The sequence below is a fragment of the Branchiostoma lanceolatum genome, chromosome 3, assembly GCF_035083965.1.
Source record: "Branchiostoma lanceolatum isolate klBraLanc5 chromosome 3, klBraLanc5.hap2, whole genome shotgun sequence".
Classification (NCBI taxonomy): Eukaryota; Metazoa; Chordata; class Leptocardii; order Amphioxiformes; family Branchiostomatidae; genus Branchiostoma; species Branchiostoma lanceolatum.
Window position 1 is genome coordinate 19,635,139 of NC_089724.1, and position 17,406 is coordinate 19,652,544.

General features: G+C 40.1%; 2 protein-coding genes and 1 non-coding gene across 3 annotated transcripts; 1 reads left to right on the forward strand and 2 right to left on the reverse strand.

Annotated features, from left to right (window-relative positions):
- The first annotated feature begins 1,011 nt into the window (after positions 1–1,011).
- Positions 1,012–11,082, forward strand: LOC136429432 (uncharacterized). Its single transcript, XM_066419261.1, has 11 exons — positions 1,012–1,268; positions 1,846–2,025; positions 3,023–3,139; positions 3,625–3,725; positions 3,928–4,036; positions 5,948–6,142; positions 6,432–6,662; positions 9,111–9,266; positions 9,432–9,502; positions 9,692–9,806; positions 9,964–11,082. The coding sequence occupies exons 1-11, from the start codon at positions 1,025–1,027 to the stop codon at positions 10,128–10,130; spliced, it is 1,686 nt and encodes a 561-aa protein (XP_066275358.1). The 5' UTR covers positions 1,012–1,024; the 3' UTR covers positions 10,131–11,082.
- On the reverse strand, positions 11,023–17,364 carry LOC136430897 (ribonuclease P protein subunit p30-like). The gene is made up of 12 exons (XM_066421970.1): positions 17,233–17,364; positions 16,927–16,988; positions 15,102–15,161; positions 14,721–14,795; positions 14,369–14,440; positions 13,978–14,067; positions 13,636–13,687; positions 13,305–13,369; positions 13,011–13,040; positions 12,140–12,177; positions 11,840–11,919; positions 11,023–11,508 (listed from the first exon to the last, which is right to left on the reverse strand). Exons 1-12 carry the CDS (start codon positions 17,312–17,314, stop codon positions 11,321–11,323), a joined length of 894 nt encoding a protein of 297 aa, XP_066278067.1. The 5' UTR covers positions 17,315–17,364; the 3' UTR covers positions 11,023–11,320.
- On the reverse strand, positions 12,352–12,423 carry Trnai-aau (transfer RNA isoleucine (anticodon AAU)). The gene has a single exon. It is a non-coding gene; the product is annotated as a tRNA-Ile (tRNA).
- Positions 17,365–17,406: the final 42 nt, after the last annotated feature.

Genomic DNA, 17,406 nt, shown 5'->3' on the forward strand with positions numbered 1-17,406 from the left:
GTTCTCGACCCATGAATGTACAATCATAACAAATGGAATTTTATTGTTAATTGCACTAAATAAACCTTTCAATGATATATATAATACAATGCAAATGATAACGTCTTCACGGAGATATGAAAGTTTCCACACTTTTTATGAATCAAGTTTCTAGACTTTTATGTCGAGTTTGAATGCATACATTTAGCGTTATGACCGGTGCTGGAGGGCCATTTGGTACTTAATTTGAAGATTTGCAACTTGCAATTTATAATATCCACATGTGCATGACGTTTACGTGGGGCCAATTTTCACCTGACAGAATGAAATCAAGTTTCTCATTTGATAGTGGTTCAAACGGTAAGTTACTCTTAGACACTACCTGTACTCCTGTAGTAAGATAAAGTCATCAGAGCGTTGAAATGAACAGCAGAGCCGAACAGCAAAGCTAATCCTCGGGAATATGACGTTACAATTCTGATTCCATTTGTCTGACTCATGTCTATGTTGGATAAGAGCCAACCGAGCCTCTGGCTTTGGTCCAATGAGACCTACATGTATGCAGGAGAAGGCCACCCGAGCCTAGCTGTTTCTCTAACGAAAATACAAGAGCGTATGGTAATGGCAAACTTTACCCCATTGCCTACATATTCAGGGTCACTGGTATCGTGATGCGCTGTTCCTTGAGCCTTTTTTACCATATCGGTATCAAGTATTGCAGCTATGTTGAGGAAATGCCATAAATGTCAGCCTTCGCTATTGCGGGATAGAACTTTCGGCCCGCCCCCTACGGACACCCTTCACGCAATTTGTTGCATGGGCACCGCTTCTACTACGATAACCCCACTCAGTACAATATTTCGATACAGTTTGAAAAGAAAGAAAAACGACATGTTTCCCTTTATGTCAAAGCCTGGAATAACAAATTTCATGTTACAAGTACGGTTTGTATGAGGAATCTCGTCACAGAATTAGCTATAAGTGTTATAAAGCATCTTTCATGAGGCCAGGAAACACCACCTCTCTAATTGACTTGATAAGGCCCATGAAAGTCAAGATGGAGACGAAGTTACTCCTGGCCGTTTGGCTGGTCCTCCACACGGCGTACTGCCTGCCGAAGGACTGTGGGGAGTGCGAGCCTGACGCCTGTCCAGAGATCGACTGTCCATCCAACATGACGACGAAAGATGCTTGTTCCTGCTGCGGTGTCTGCTTGAGGGAAGAGGACGAAGTTTGTGGAGGAAAGCATTGGTCGGAAGGCCGCTGTGTGGAAGGTTACTACTGCACTGGTAAGACAAACTTTTCTCGACGGAACAAACTTGATATCACGGAACACCGTCGTTTTCAGGCGGTTTTTGCTAAGGGGTTGTCTAGTAAAAAACTAAGCTTTAGTACAGTAGATTGATGACATTTGTAGAAATAGCATTTGCGAAGCTCAGAATCTCTAGCTGAAAGCTTGCTATGTTTGCGCTGCGCCTGTTTTCAATTAACGAACGGTCAAGTTTTGTTTTACTTGGGTTCAACAACCCCGTATTCACATCCAACGGTATCGACTGAAATGGAACCAAATATGCAATATTCTTTTTTTTTCTATGAGCCTTAGCTTTTGATATCTGTTGATCAAACCACTGACCATGAACGTATACACATCGTTCCGACTAGTTGATTGTCATGAACTGTCAGCGAAACACCAATTGATTTCTCACTCCTCGTAACCATAAACATATAGTGTATGTACTAGAGGAAAAAGCGCTTGGCCATTGGCTAAAAGCAATCGCCTCATCTACATCTTTTTGTTCTGCTTTCATGCAATCAATATCTGTGTCAGTAAGTCCCCTTCCCTTCCATCAATCCGTGTTGAAACAGCGGATCCGGACAACGCTGATGAGAAGCCTGGAGTGTGTAACTGCAAGTACCCGTACCGTGTGTGCGGGTCTGACGGGAAGGACTATGACACCTACTGCCAGCTCAGGTTCACCTCCTGGCGCAGCAAGAAGATGGGCGGAGACAAGATCCACAAGGTGCACAAGGGATTCTGCGAGTTCGGTCAGTGCAGCGCTTTTTCTGCACATTTGAAGTGTAATCATTTCGTTAGTAACTTACCAGATACAAAGATAAAGGGCCAGTCTAAACTGGAAGAACATCCTACCTGACCGTAAACTTTACTCTACTCTAAAGGCATGCTGTGCCGTGGCTCAATGTACAAGTATGGCCCGTATCCGCCGCGTATGTTGAAATTGTAGACAGACTGTAATTATTTGGAAGTACACTTAAGTATGAGGAAGTCATTATGTTTTATATTTGCAACAGCCAAGCAGACTTAAGTATGCGGCAGAATGGATTGGGGGACTAGCTTCTTCGTTTTCAGTTGTGTGGTGGAAGTTAAAGCTATTTATAGAAAACGTCCGCCCTGACCTGTAACTTTCCGTGACTGCTTTTTAAGTCAGTCCAGCTGTCTGTCACCGAGTACTTCAACTTTAATCCAACCTGACCAATAAATAAACACAGTGTCATTCCAATGGCTTGTCAGTCAATGTAGGCAGGGTGTACGGTTTAAGTGAATTCGTCCAGTTTGGGCCGAACCGCTAGTTCGCTATAGAAATAACTAGTTCATCGACGGTTGGTTTTGAAGCAGATCTAGACATTTTCTTTATCTGACAGAGATACCCAAGGGCAGTGGGGGAATTAGGTCAGTTGCTTGGAAGGTGGCCAATATACTCCATCTCTAATCAGCCTGAATTATCAGAGAACAGCTTGCACGCTGTGCGTCTATTGGACACGTACCAAGGACTATCGGGCACAGGGACCTGGCTTTGAGACAAATAGTTATAGAGTGTGGTTTCATATAACCGGCTAACAACATCTGTACCAAGTCACACAAAAAAGAAACATGTCAATGGTCAATGATATAGGAAACGTTAAAATACTTTCACCATAAGGTTTTCATTACGCTCCAGACGCCTAGGCATGGTCATTGTCATGAGCAAGAGACCTTTCCTTATCAACATTTAATGTCCGTTTCTCAACATCATCCACACAACAGCGCCGATCATCACCATTCCACCGACGGACGTCCGGAACACCACGGGCAACACAGTGTTCATGAGCTGTGAGGTCAAGTCCAACCCGTCTTCACAGATCGTCTGGAAGTTTAAGAAAGGTGAGGCGCATCACGATAGTTAATTTGTCATCCGTGCGACATTCCTGTAGCCTGGTTTCCATCCTATTTTACATGTAGCTTCTCTGATATTTGATGCAGGGTAGCGGTCAAAGAAGTGAACCGGAGCTAGAATAGGATAGATACCATGCTAACTTTCTCGTGCCAAGGCAAGCTGGAGAAATGTCATTCATTCATTCCTTCATTATCTAAATACTGCATTGTCCGTCTCAGTTGACGGGGGCAACTTCGCATAGTCAGAGTTGACATCACTGTGCTTGCCAGAAACGTCTTAGCCCTAAGCCACACCATAAATACATCCAAGTGCATTTCCGATCTGAAACATTTTTTAAACGTTGAAAGTAGGGGTTTAAGCGCGACTTAGCGTGAGAACGAGACTTGCATTTTTGGAATGTCTACTAGTCCACTACAAAGAAATCCTTGTCATTACTCACATACTTACAGTCGACTTTCTGTTTTGTTTGTAGATGAGGAGGATGAAGGAGTCGACCTCCCAGCCGACTATGCCAACACATTCTGCAGTTTCCGCGGGGGGCCGGACACCAACAAGGTGACTGGCTGGGTGCTGGTAAGTAGGGCCTACATCAAAGTAGCGCCGTCATATTCTCATTCTATGGACGTTGATTTATTCATATAGTGGCGTTTACTTTGATATCCTCATCTTTGTCGCACCACTCATATATCATGTGTGGCAACCTGACAGAGCCGATGATACAGACATACACCTGCACTTGGCACCCTGACAGGCTGTGTGATTTCTTATTCCCCAGATCGAAGGCCTACAGAAGACCAATGCTGGCATATACCAGTGTTTTGCTTCCAACAATTTTGGAAACGACACCAGCACGGCCTACGTGGAGGTACAGGAGGAGGAACTGTGAGACAGTGGCACTCTTATGAAATCACGTGCACTAATATGAAAGCTTTGAGTGCTAAAAACGATGTCAGAAGTAAACATTAACATTCGTGTATTGACTTCTTTATTGCTGTTAAGTAGATGTTTAGGTAGAAAATGATAGTGGTGCGTTTGTTCTCAACTGATGTTAGTTTGTGGCAAAACCCTGACATATTTTTTTGAATATTTTCTTACATCAATATCTCAATTAAAAGGGTTAACTACATGCTAGGATATTAGTACTAGTAGTAACTTATGCTTTCAGTTGCTTTATATGCAGGAAAATACTGAACACCATGAGAATAATGATCATGTACTTTAGCACCCACCTCTCCTCCTCTCACAGACAAACCATTGGATAACATGTTCATGTGTTCTTCCTAAATAAACACTTTGTCCACTCGTTACAAACGGAGGTAACGACAATGTCAAACTTGTTATTTAATTTTTATAGCCCAATGGAAGGGGCAAGGCCCTGTCTAAGAGTGATAAGTTTTTGAACATTGCACAACTTTCCTTACAATTAAAAACAACTTTTATGAGAAATAATACTTAACAAGAGTTTCACGACCACATACCTTAACCAAATCATTTCGAGTGACGTATTATAAAAGTTTCTCATTGGTTATGCAAATAATGTCCTCATTTGCATAAATCATATCACTTGATCATCTTCTTTGACCAATATAACAGAAGTTTAAAGTCTTATCTAAGCAGAAGGCTATTGTAGCATTTCTTCATGAATTATGTAAATGAGGCCCTGATTTGTTATATTCAATGGCATATCACTAAATTAAAAAGGCAATTGTGCTACTATGGTACTGCGTACCGCCCCCTCCCGGCCGCATTCCTCAGCAATTAATGACCAAAATCTTCTATTTTTCTCCAATTCAGTGAGGTCAACTTTCCTAGCTATCTGATATTTTGATAATGTTGCAAGCCAACAATAGACAAATGGGTCAAAGGGTCATGAGGCAGGTTGCTTACAGCAAACAATAGGCTTTTAGGTGAAGCAAAGGAAGCTGTTTGTTGCTGTTGGAAGTGTAATCGACACCAGTGATCCAGCCCAGTCACCCTATATGGGCCACTCCATTCCGAACTTAAGGGAGAGACCAGGCTGGATCATTGGAAGATGACGATGCAAAAACAGTATTTATAGACATCCTTGGAAATGTTTTTGGTGGAGACGGATTTTGTTTAGAAGACATTTTCTTTATAGTTTTCGGATTATATCCTTGTTGGTATTCATTGAATCTGATCCACGTTACTGGCATGTCTCACACATTCACTATAGTTTTCATACACAACATCCAAGTCTTAGAATCCATACTAAGCAAGTGAGCAAAATCATCTTGTTGATGCGTCATATTTCTATGCTCTTTGATAAAAAAGAACTGTTCACTATAAAAGGTTTTTGCTCCTCAGTCCATAAATGTGCATGGGTATAGTTACATTGCAAAAGCCTGTTGCTGTGCACCTACTTTAAAAAGCTGCCACCCCTACAGTGGTAGTGGTACCTCCCTAGCATACAGGAATGCCAAGGTGTTTGCTCTTGGATGACAGCATCCCCTTACAGTAAACTGTCAAATGGCTCAACTTAACAAAAAATATAAGACATACAAAATTCATTAAGATGATATTCCCAAGCTAGAAAACATATTTACCACAGTAAAAAAGCTAAAAGACTTAAAAACTTTGGCCCATGTCTTATTTGCTAAAATCTGTCACTATTTCATGTAGGTGAGTATTTTCCATTCTACAGTAATATAGCAGTCTCCCCAGGCTGGGCCCCCCACAGTCCACACACTAAGATTCCTGTGTGAGTCCAGACAGGGTGCAGCTCCTGCATTCTCTCTCCAGCATCTTGATAACTCTAGCCAGGGAACCTCAGTAAGGCATGGACATGAAGGCTTGGGGAGTTCTGTTGGTGGTGCTGGTGGCAGTGGCAGTGGTGGAAGGGAGGAAAGGGAAGGCTCTTGGGAGGTGTCCTCCCTGTAAGCTGGACCAGTGTCCCGACATTCGGGGCAAGTGTTTGGGGGACGTCTTCAAGGATCCCTGCGACTGCTGTGAGGAGTGCGCCAAGACTGAAGGTACACCTGTAGTTTCCTTCATAAATATGGTCAACACTATGGTGTGCTGATTCCAAAACCACCATTAGTTTAAAACTAGAAGGAAAGATTTGGAGAATATACATGTACATCAAAACTCCATCAAAACAACAAAGGCTCAATATACTTTACAGTTAATTGCCATGCATGAAGCAGAACTAGAAACATCTAATATTGCAGGAAGAAATGCCAACTTTTTTTCTCAATTTCTAATAGCTTAAAGAATAGAATATTTATTCATGGAAAAAAAGCTGACTTTGCAAATTTGCAGGGGAAACATGTGGAGGGAAGAGGAACAAGCTGGGAACATGTATGGAGGGCTTACACTGTGAGACCAAGAGAGGGAGGAAGAAGGGCGTGTGTGTCTGTAACGTGGAAGGAAAGGTCTGTGGCACTGATGGTGTCACCTACAACAGCCTGTGTGAACTGGACCTCAACAAACTGGTGGGCTTCAGGGAAGGGTGGTCGCTGGAGAGGCGCCATGATGGACCGTGTTACTCAGGTATGGGACATCAAATCTTCCTATATACATTTATGATTTATGTATAAACAAGCAGGGGAGGGGTTGATAATCATGGTTGTCCGTCTGGCCATCTTAATATATCCCGAAGTGAGGTTAACAACCCGCAATGTGCATTTTTCTGCTGAGGTTTTATGTTGGCAACTGGCAAGTATTTGCTATTTTCAAATACAGGACAGAATACATGCAAGTATGAAGCCCCTGAATGAAGCATAAAAAGAATGAGATTGGGTTAGGGTTCAAATTACTCTTGTAAATGAGAAAAATTCCATTCCATTTCACGGCAATGGTATGGTATTGGCACAGAACCAGACATACAGAAGGCATACAGCTCAGGGAACTTTGGGAACTGGAGTCCCATTATATCAGCAGAAGCATGTGGCAAAATCAATACTTAAAGGACGATTACCACATTACTGCCAGGGTTATTGGATTATTGTACAAGAACCTGAACCTGAGTTCAGAGGAGCAGCTCTGTCCTGTTGGTAAAAGCCATTAAGCCCATGATACATGGCCGTTTCGGTAAAATTTACAGTAGATGAAAGTGTCAACGATAATCTGAACCATAAACATAAGAGAAATATATGGTTCTGGGTTTGTTGAAGGAACAATGTCCCGGTAAATCAAGTTGTAGAGATGCAAATGCAGCACATCTAACGTTATAGTAACATGGAATATTATGTGCAATAATGTACTGCAATACAGCTGAAAAAAAATTAAGTACTCATAATAAGACTCTAGCTATACAAAAATCAAGGGACTTTTTCTTGCCCTTTCCTTTCACTATCATGAACAGATAAAGTTAGACTGATGGAAGAAAATATGCAAAAACTGTTGACTCTATCCCCTCCTCCAGCCCACCATCTCTACTGATCAGTCCCTTGTCTGCCTCTGCTGGAATTCTCCACCAATATTTACACATCATTCCTCAGAAAATATGCTAAATGAAGTGTTGGTTGAACTAATCTGCTTTACCAAGCTTCCAAACACCTGGCACTGTTGTGTTTTTCCTTCCAGAGGTTTTAAAGATGTGTTAAAGGCTAAAGACTCAAAACCTTTTAGGAACACTTAAACACTTTGAATCTTTATAGGTCCCACGGTACTCTCACCATTCTTCAGTATTTTCTACAAACCATTTTTATAAATCAGTAAATGAGAAACAATAATATCAGCATCGCTTAACAAAACAGGCATGATCCATGTTTCTTGTGGGTGAGTTGAAATTGTCTTCGGTTACAGGGGCCTCTAAACATTGTGGGCAGCTAGTATTTAGGTTTGACATACCACAAAAGTCTTAGGGAAATGGAGATGGAAACATTGCTGCCCTGAAAACAAATACAACCATTCACTGCATGTTTCTGTTGGAAAGAAAGTTTGTGCCCAGTAGGTCTTGAAGGGGCCCCATGGGGGGAGAGGCAGACAGCATTTTGGGTAGACTGCTGACATGTATAAAAAAGACACATCAAAATTTCTACTTACTGTATCATTACTCTCCAAGTTGAGGTTTGGATCCGACTGGTTTTTTACATGTTTTTAGGCGTTTTTGTCGGGCTTTCTATATTGTCACATTTGGACGGCAAACACAAAGAAAACGGGACAATATGGAACCGGTAACTGCTACTGTATAGCATTAATTTCAATGTTTGTTTAAGATGTATAATGAGACTACTATTCCACTGGTTAGCTGGGAAATGACAAGAAACATACATGTATTTTCCACGTCATTTCTCAAGTACATGTACACATCTGGCCCTCCCTTTAGTAATCACACAGTCAAATTCATTGTGTCTAGACTCCACTTCCTTCACTAAGTCAAGTGTTTATCTAACCCATTTGGGGAGTCTTATCCCTTCTCCTTTAGGCTCTGACACTAATTCCCAGTTAGCTTAACCCCCATTATGCACACATGATCTTGCACTGTTTGGACTGCTTATAGCAACTATCCTAAATGGAAAACATTACTAGTAGCCCATGTACATATTTACGATAGAGTCAGGTGTTTTCAATTTGCAAAAACAACTGCGTGGCTATACTTACATGTATAGCCATTGTCATTTGATGAGAGCATTAAATTTTGTATGGAAAATTCTTTTCCTTCAATCATGGATATACAATGTAGTACTAGATGGTAATAGTATGGGTTATTTTCAAGAAATCTTTCAGCAAATGTCAGTGTTTGGTGTTGCGTGGCAGAAGTAAGTTGTTTTAGGCTAAAGACATCCTTTTAAAACTTTCCGCGTTTGCTTCAGCTAATGAATCCGTCCTTTTGAGGCAAATTTTAAGAAGGGATTCTGAGAAGGATTCTGAGAAGGAAACGTTTGTCCAATATGTTCCGATTTCCATTCCTTCAATAGGACATCTGTCTAAGTGGTACAAGTAGTATTGACCCAGTTGGGGTTGGCTGAAAATTTGATCATTGTGTTACCACAGCTCCAGAGATTGTGACCCCGCCCCAACACCTGGTGAACACCTCAGGTGCACAGGTTTACCTCATGTGTGAGGTCACCGGTGTCCCGTCTCCCAGGATGCTTTGGCGCAAGCTGGAAAAGGGGCCTGATGGGATGGTCAAGGTCTCAGAAATACCTGGTAAGCAGCACATTGCCAACCTTACTACACTGAACAATTGGGAATGGGAAAGTGGCAACTGTTATTAGGGGTGGAATGTGGGGGGGGGGGATGGTTGTGCAAAATGAATATGGACTTGCACAGCTTTGGACCAGCTATTCTCTGATTCTTCTTGTGTGTTTTTAGGGGACAAACAAAACCTGGCCATCCAAGTTCGAGGAGGCCCTGAGAAGCACCAGGTCACCAGCTGGGTACTGGTAAGTCTACCTACAATGAACAAAACATGTTTCTGTTCTTCTATTCATTACAAGGAAGATACTGTAGGTAATGGAAAGGAGGATGTTTTAAGTATTTCTGTAAGATAACTTGAAGAAAGAGTGAAAAGAATGAATACTTCTGCTTCATGTTCAATCCTTAAATTCCTCTTTTGGACTGGTCCACTGTAGATCTACCCTGTGTATGAGGAGGATGCTGGGGAGTACGAGTGTTATGCTGAGAACTCAGAGGGCTGGGTGACTGCACGTGGCAGCCTTACGGTCCAACATGGGGAAATCATTCAAGGTGACACTGGTTTACAGATAAACTGATAAAACATTTTTTCCTGTCTTTTCATGATAAAACATGTTTTCCTATCTTGTTTTCATAAAATTATCATCACTACAAAACCTTTTCAACAACTATACCTGTTTGGCTTTTCATTGAATATACAATTTCACAGATGCTGACTTTGATGATGATGTTGAAGATGATGATGAGGAAGACTATGATGATGCAGATAGTGAGGAGGAGGAAATGGAAGAAGAAGAGGAAGAAGAAGACGATGAGGAAGACGACATCCCAGAGGAAGAATTAGATCGTATGGAGGAAAGAGAGAACGATGCATAGGATACAGATGGAGTGTTTGCATTACATTGAAATTAGCTACCTGGGGGTTGCAAAAGCTATGCATTCACTGATGCTTTTTCCTTATACAAAATATCTGTGCACAATGCTTCACCTGAAAAGTATTGAACTGATGTGAAACAACAACAGATGTTAAGTCTTGCCCACTGATGGCATTCTCTTACCAATCTGGACTTGGTAAGAAACAACATGGCTCCAACCTTTTTATGATGATGCTGTTTCTTGTGATTATCTTTCAATGGTTATCTAAGTATTTAGTATAAGCCAAAGTGTGCTTTAGCATGTCCTTCATTTTCTGTATAGCATGTCAGCTTTTTCAACTGACTAGTTTGTATATCTGTTGATAGAAATACAGTAAATTACCATTTAAAGTATACAAATTATTAGTCAATAATCCAGAAAATGTTTAATGCAACATACACCAAAATGCTGCATACAATTAATGTGACAGTTTTTTTCCATACTACACGCTAGATTGTTACAGGAGTAACTCTACATGTATTTCTAATAATAGCTACACAATGACTTAATTCATACTGAGCTTTGTAAGTGCATTTCTGAATTGACTGCAGTCAAAACAACATCTACCAGTATATTACACTTTGGTATGCAAATGTACATTATCCAAGCAATCTCTATGGAGAAAGGATTTTTGTCTTAACTATTTTTACTTTAGAAAGTCTATATAGCTGCTGATGAACCCATCTGACATCATGGGATGGTAAAGTTAGGTATTATCTTTTTCCTCTGTATAGAATTTTACTTTTAATTCAGCATTGTTGTTGTGCAGTATTTATATGGATTGTGCCATGGTAGGAGTTATTCATCACAGAGTGGTCAGTAACTTGCTACCACAGTAGTGTTTTTTTCACTGACATCAAGTTATCTCTTGTGCATAACTTGTACCAACAAATATAACCAATGGTGCTTCAAAGCTTCGTCTTGCCACTTGTTTATTCACATCATTACTGTCAGTAGGGGTGAATGTCTATCTTAAACTTAAGTCACAATTATAAACATAATTTACTTACTGCATGTATTGTTGTATCCGGCCACCACATCCTTCTTGCAAAAAAAACAACAACAAAAAAACTGAAAATGCTATCTTTTGATCAGTCTGTTCCTGATTGTAAGGTAAGTCAAAATCACCTCTATATATACATTGCCTGATACTACTTAATCTTTTTCAGAGCCACAATTTTGGGCTTCTTCCCAGGTGGGTCTTGTCCCCCCCCTGAATCCTTTTCCAAGGCTCTCTTGTCAGTAGAGACTGGAGGAATCCTCTCCACAGAGATCACCCCTGGGGTCTGTTTCATGATCCTCTCGATGGTAATCACGCCAACTGCAGAACCTCGGGTCTCTGAGAGGGATGTACAGAAGGTATACAACCACTGATAACGTATTGATAATCCTCGGGCTCCAAATGTCTAATTCCTCGACTACTATAACCTAAAATACACATCTCAAAAGATATTTAGCTGTTTAGCTACGTGTACAAAAGTGTTACGTGTACCAAAGTGTCACAAAAGCAAATACAGTTATAAGAGCCTAATTTTTACTTCACCTTCAGGATTTTCAGGCAAATACAAATCTGTATTTTATTTTCAACAAATTTAAGATTACACTTGGTTATCTAACCTGTGTATCTGTCCTGAGTTAGTGGTACTCTATAGGAAGATGAAGACACTCACCTGCATGTAGTAACACAGATCTACAGTTGATGGAGACAGCATCCTTGGCCTGTACCTGGTTCATGCCAAACAGCACTCCTCTGGTCATAGTGTCAAGGACATTTTCCAAGAGATTTTTGTTCTTTTTGCAAAACTGCTCAAAGTTATCCTTAGCAGATGAAATCACTGAGGCCTACGAACTTCATTGAGGCGATCGTACAGAGTTACTAAGTATCACTGTTGAATACTTTCCAAAATATAAAAATAAAAACAAACTGATAAAATGTCGTTTATGTATGCTGCTTACAACTGGAAGGATACAAGTTGGCTACATCATGAGGACCTCTAAGCTCTATTGCCTGAAACAAAAGTTATCTTCCTGATGAGTCCAACGGACATTGTGGTAAAACATCAGATACAGGAGACAGGATATTGGATCCATGTAACCATAAATGATAAACAGTTACTGACTTGTTTACTAACTGTCGTTCAAGCTAACATTTAGTTGACAGAAAAACATTGAAATGCAGAAATGGCAGGGCCGGGACTCGAACCCGGGTCTCTGGTACATTCAACCAGTGCTCTTCCGGCTGAGCTACCCTGCCTTGTTGGCACAGATTTACACAAAGACATAGCAGAAAAGTTACAAGCAATGGATTGATGTTGAAGGAACAAGCCATAGTCAGAATAAATTCTTTACATATAACATAAGTCACAATTGTGACAAGAAATAAGAAGTCTTTGCAGATGCTTAACAGAATGCAGAATGGACTCTGTAACACATATCATAATGTATGTGTTACATTATTAGTATCAACAACTACACAAAGTCTGTCACGAGTGAAGAGAAGAGTACTGAGGAGTGAGGACTGAAAACAGTGTCACACTTTCTGCAGGAGGCAGCAGGTTTGATGAAGGAGGAGGAGACTAAAGAGAGAGTCCAAACTTTACTCCACAGTCTAACAACAGCGTACGCATTTGGAATTGTAAAATATTCTTACCACGATCTGAGTGAGTACATAGAATCATTACCTGATAGAAGAAATTACAGAATCAAACATATGAATGTTCATGAAGGCGGAACTAAAATACAAAAGCTGCAAAGCCTTGTATTAAAACTGTTATGTTCTTATGTATATTGAATGCTCCTGGAAGAATTAATGGATTGAGAAACACTTCATTGAAATCTAACCTTTTCAGCTTGGCTGGAAAGGATGATATTCTGCAGAAAGGACAGAAAACAATATTTAAAACATATGTTTGTGTCAGCACATCCTTAGAAGCAAACCAGTTATGAGTTTTTTTGTCAAAAATGTTTTGAAATTAAAGCTTTTGGACTAAAACTGTACACACACATACAGATACACCCACATAGCAGTGGTACGTAAATGTCAAGATTTACCATGAATCATTTGCCTAGGCAAGACGCCCTGTCTTCTACCTTTTCTCCCAAGTAGTATGTTCCATGGAAGAAAGAAATGTTTACCTTTCCCTTGCAGAATGTCATCAGGTCTGTAGCATTAGAGATGATGTATCTTCTCAGGGTACTATCTGTGTTTGAAGCAAATAGCATAGTCAAGAGCAATGTATTACAAACGTACACATGTTTTGATTTGGTTCTTCATTACTTAGCACAAAAACCCTTTATACAGTTTTTTAACAGAAAAAACTATGAATCATGCATAAAGATTGTAGACAAGCTAAAAAGTCAACATTCTCATTCTGGTTAGCCATGTACATATAGTCATCATAATATGTTGTACAACCATGATGCAAACCTGTCACATGCAGCTGGTCACATGAAATGACAACTTTACCTCGGATAGCTGGAGAATAAACTATCTCAAAGTAGGCTCCTCTCGCAATTGCCTGCAGAACAGAAAGAGACACTTTTATTCTACTGTCTATATAGAGAAAACTAAGATGGACTCACAGAGAATACATTTAATTTAGTAGGAATATAATCTGCCAAAGGTGTCCATTTTTCCAAGTTGTACAACTATTTATAAGACAATACTCACACAATAGCTATTATACCAATCATTGAGCCGTACTGTAAGTATCATTTGAGAAAAAAAGCCCTGTACAGTCTCTTGTTGGGAGAAAAATTTGTCAAGAAGCGGTTGGATGGAAAAGCAAATATTGTCTTTAGACTTTACCCTCTTGATCGGAGTGAGCTTGAGAAGGAAGGGAAGCTTCTGTGTCATGTCCAGGGTTATGATGTCCACCTCCAGGGTCTTACAGGCTGCCTGATACAAGAAACATTAACATTTTAGTTATAATTTTGAGAAATAGCCTTGGAACAACCACTGGAGCAGACGCAAACTTAACAGGATGCACCCAGGGTGGATTCCATGACAGAAAATCGCAAGCTAGTAACAGTCAATATACAAAAATTACATACATCTTGTATTTACACATAGCTAGAGTTGCATCTATTTTCTGGCTTGTTTTCAATTTAACACAATCAAACAAACTTACACCTCCTTTAGGTACGGATGTGTTATCTTGTTTAACATATTTCTTACGTCTTGTCATAAGATTACTTACTTCAAACATCTTTAAGTTAAGAGGTTGAACAGCAAGGATGTCATAGGCAGTGATTGTTGGATTATTGGCGGTCTGTAAGAAAGAAAACACATGTTACCAGGCTGTGATATTCTGCAACATATCAAAGACAATCTAGCCTGGGTGCCATCCTAGTAAGTGTTGTGCAGCTCTAATGCTCCCCGTTAATCATGTGAGCCCGGGTGAACTAACTAGGATGGCATACAGGATTTGACAATCAGAACGTAACCAAAAAAGTCAAGCCATATAATGATATAGACATGAGACCATCAATGCCCCTACATTCAAACAACCCATTGACAGAAAGAGACTATCTAAAGACAATTTAACTTACCACTTTATATTTCTGCTCATGAGTCTCTATGATTGCTGTTAATCGAGTTAACTGCTGGAATGTTTTACCCTGTGCCTGCAAATGAGATAAATGAAGTTATTTGCAACTAGTTCTGTTCTTGTACCCATATTTGATATTTTGCCATTTAAACAATACTTTGCATTGATATAGTGATACTATTCTTTTACAGCCAGAAAATAAATTGACAGTTGACATTACAATGTAAAAAAGTCTTTGAATACAATTAATTCAAATACCACATTTAGCTAACACACAAAAAGTCATTACATCTGTTACATTCAGAATGTTTGTCAAGTAATTATAAGATAGAAATGAAAATCAGAAGTGTTCCTCACTTAACAATTCTGAAGATTTACCCACCATTAAAGGGGCCAAAGTTGTCTTGCTTAACTCAACTGGTTTCGGTGGAGGAGGAATTACCTACAAAGAACATGATGATTACCAGAGTACAAACTAAGTGATTTTCACTAACACTTGTGGAATCTAACTTCCATATGACGACACCACATGTCATCCATGGAATAATTTGGTTGGTGAGAACTTAAATACAAACCCATTGTGGTATGAATTTGACATTACTATGGAAATGTTACAACTTAGACAAGTGCTAAGGCAATTATCAAATTTTCTTCCCTTGATGGATAAGTTCATGATGAGAAAGAGATGCTTTAAACTACTTCAGAGTTAAACTGGTGTATGCATAAATGCATAAATCAAAATTTGAAAAAATCTAGGGACTAAAAAGGTAATCGAATAAGGAAAAAGACTGAATATAATACAATAGTCCCATTTTCCTGCAGGCCCCCAGACGGTACAATATTAATGAGAAGTGTGTAAACAATGACTTCCATGTACAATGGGGTGTGCCATTAATACCAAAAGGTATGTAGTCACCTTGTAATGTATTTGGCCGGGTCTAGTCTCCAAGCAGACCTACGGGTTGGCAAAGACCGTATCCAACAGGCAGAAGGAGTTTTCATAGCCAACCCAAGGTCTGCTACAACTCAAACAGGGCGGAGCATTTCTATTCAATGAAGGTGCCGCTGCCCCTCCTCGTTGTAATGCTAACAGCCGTACGAATGTCCGGGGTACTAATCTTTTTATGACCAAGCCCAGTCACCCGCGCACGTCCCAGTGGGAGGTTCGCGCCTTGGTTGAGCCTAGTAAAAAGCTCTCACAATAGCAGTTTCTTTCACCCATCGGCGATGTTTGTGGCATAATGGAAAACCGTTCTTACAAAAACATTCGTAGACAATGTTTACTGTTTCGGGTTCAAGCCACTATTACTAGAGATTAACTGCAAGATTCCACGTGACCACATGGCGGGAATTGCCCTTACAGTTCCGACGTAACTGGTCAAAATTGATCGCATTTTGTGACGATTGAAGTAGTTTTGGTAGCGATCTTCGTAACAGATTGATTTTGAAAAAGAGACCAAGTCTTTTCTGTTGGCAACATTTAGTTTATTTTTCCTGGGAAGTTTAATTTTCGCGGTACAGCTCTGCCCAAGTAAACGGCCTCTCAGTCGCGGCCTGGAGGTGTCAGCCCGGCATGGCGCCGCACGCCCGTGCGGACAGAGAGTAATAAACTCACTTACAGAAGCACAGTTTGATTAGGTAACAATTAGATGTTAATAGCCTTTGTTCAGACCGACTTGTTCCAGACCTTAGATTGCACTTTGAGCTCCTTCTTCCAGTTGGATACGGTCTTTGCAATCTATTGGGTCTGGCTGGAGACTAGGCCGGGTCACCCTTTTTCTAAATGTCCATTTAATGTTACTCAGAAATGTCTTATCTTTGGACCATTTTACGGAATTATCTTCAGGGTTAAGGTTATATAACTTTATGAGGTTTAGGGTTGACAGGATCGTGAGGTGTTATGCACAAGATTATTAAATGAACATCCTGTCAAAAGTACAACACAATTCTTACTGACAGGAACACTTTCTTGCCATATTGATAGAAATATCCTGTGAATAGTGCAATAAATTTTTCTTGACAGGAAAAACCTGTCAATAAACTATTTTGCCCTATTGTTAGGAACATCCGTGAATAGAGCAACACATTCTTATTGACAGTGCAAATAATCTTATTTACAGGAACATTCTGTGAATAGTGAAAAATCAAAACATATTATCAATCATTATTCTGATGATTTATCAAGTGTCTCTATGACCAGTACTTACTCCTTGTCCTTTCGTTGTTCCTGGTGTAACGACGCAATTAAAGGCAACAGACTCATAACCAACTGCAAAACAATAAAAGAAGAGTTTTGTGACATAATTTCATCTTTAACACTACATAAAGGGCCGACCACACCTGGACGCGCCCCGCCCCTCCTTATTAGAAGAGTCATGATGGTTTCAGACTTTGCTAGGTAGGTCCAATGAGGTCCTTTTTTAACCTCCTTGGTAACGCGAACACTGCATAAAAGGAGAATCCCCACTACACTGTTGTTCTTCTCTATAGTATGCACTATAATCTGTACTCACGTTTGATTGCCATTTCCACAATTTGACGGAGATTTTCCGTATTTTCCGAGTAAGGCACGTTGAAATCACAAAATCGCGCCATTTTGTTTTTCGTCAGGGTTTTCTCATTTCATGGGGGAACTTTGTTAAATAAAAAAGTTTTATATCTGACGAATAAACGTCACTATAGTCAGA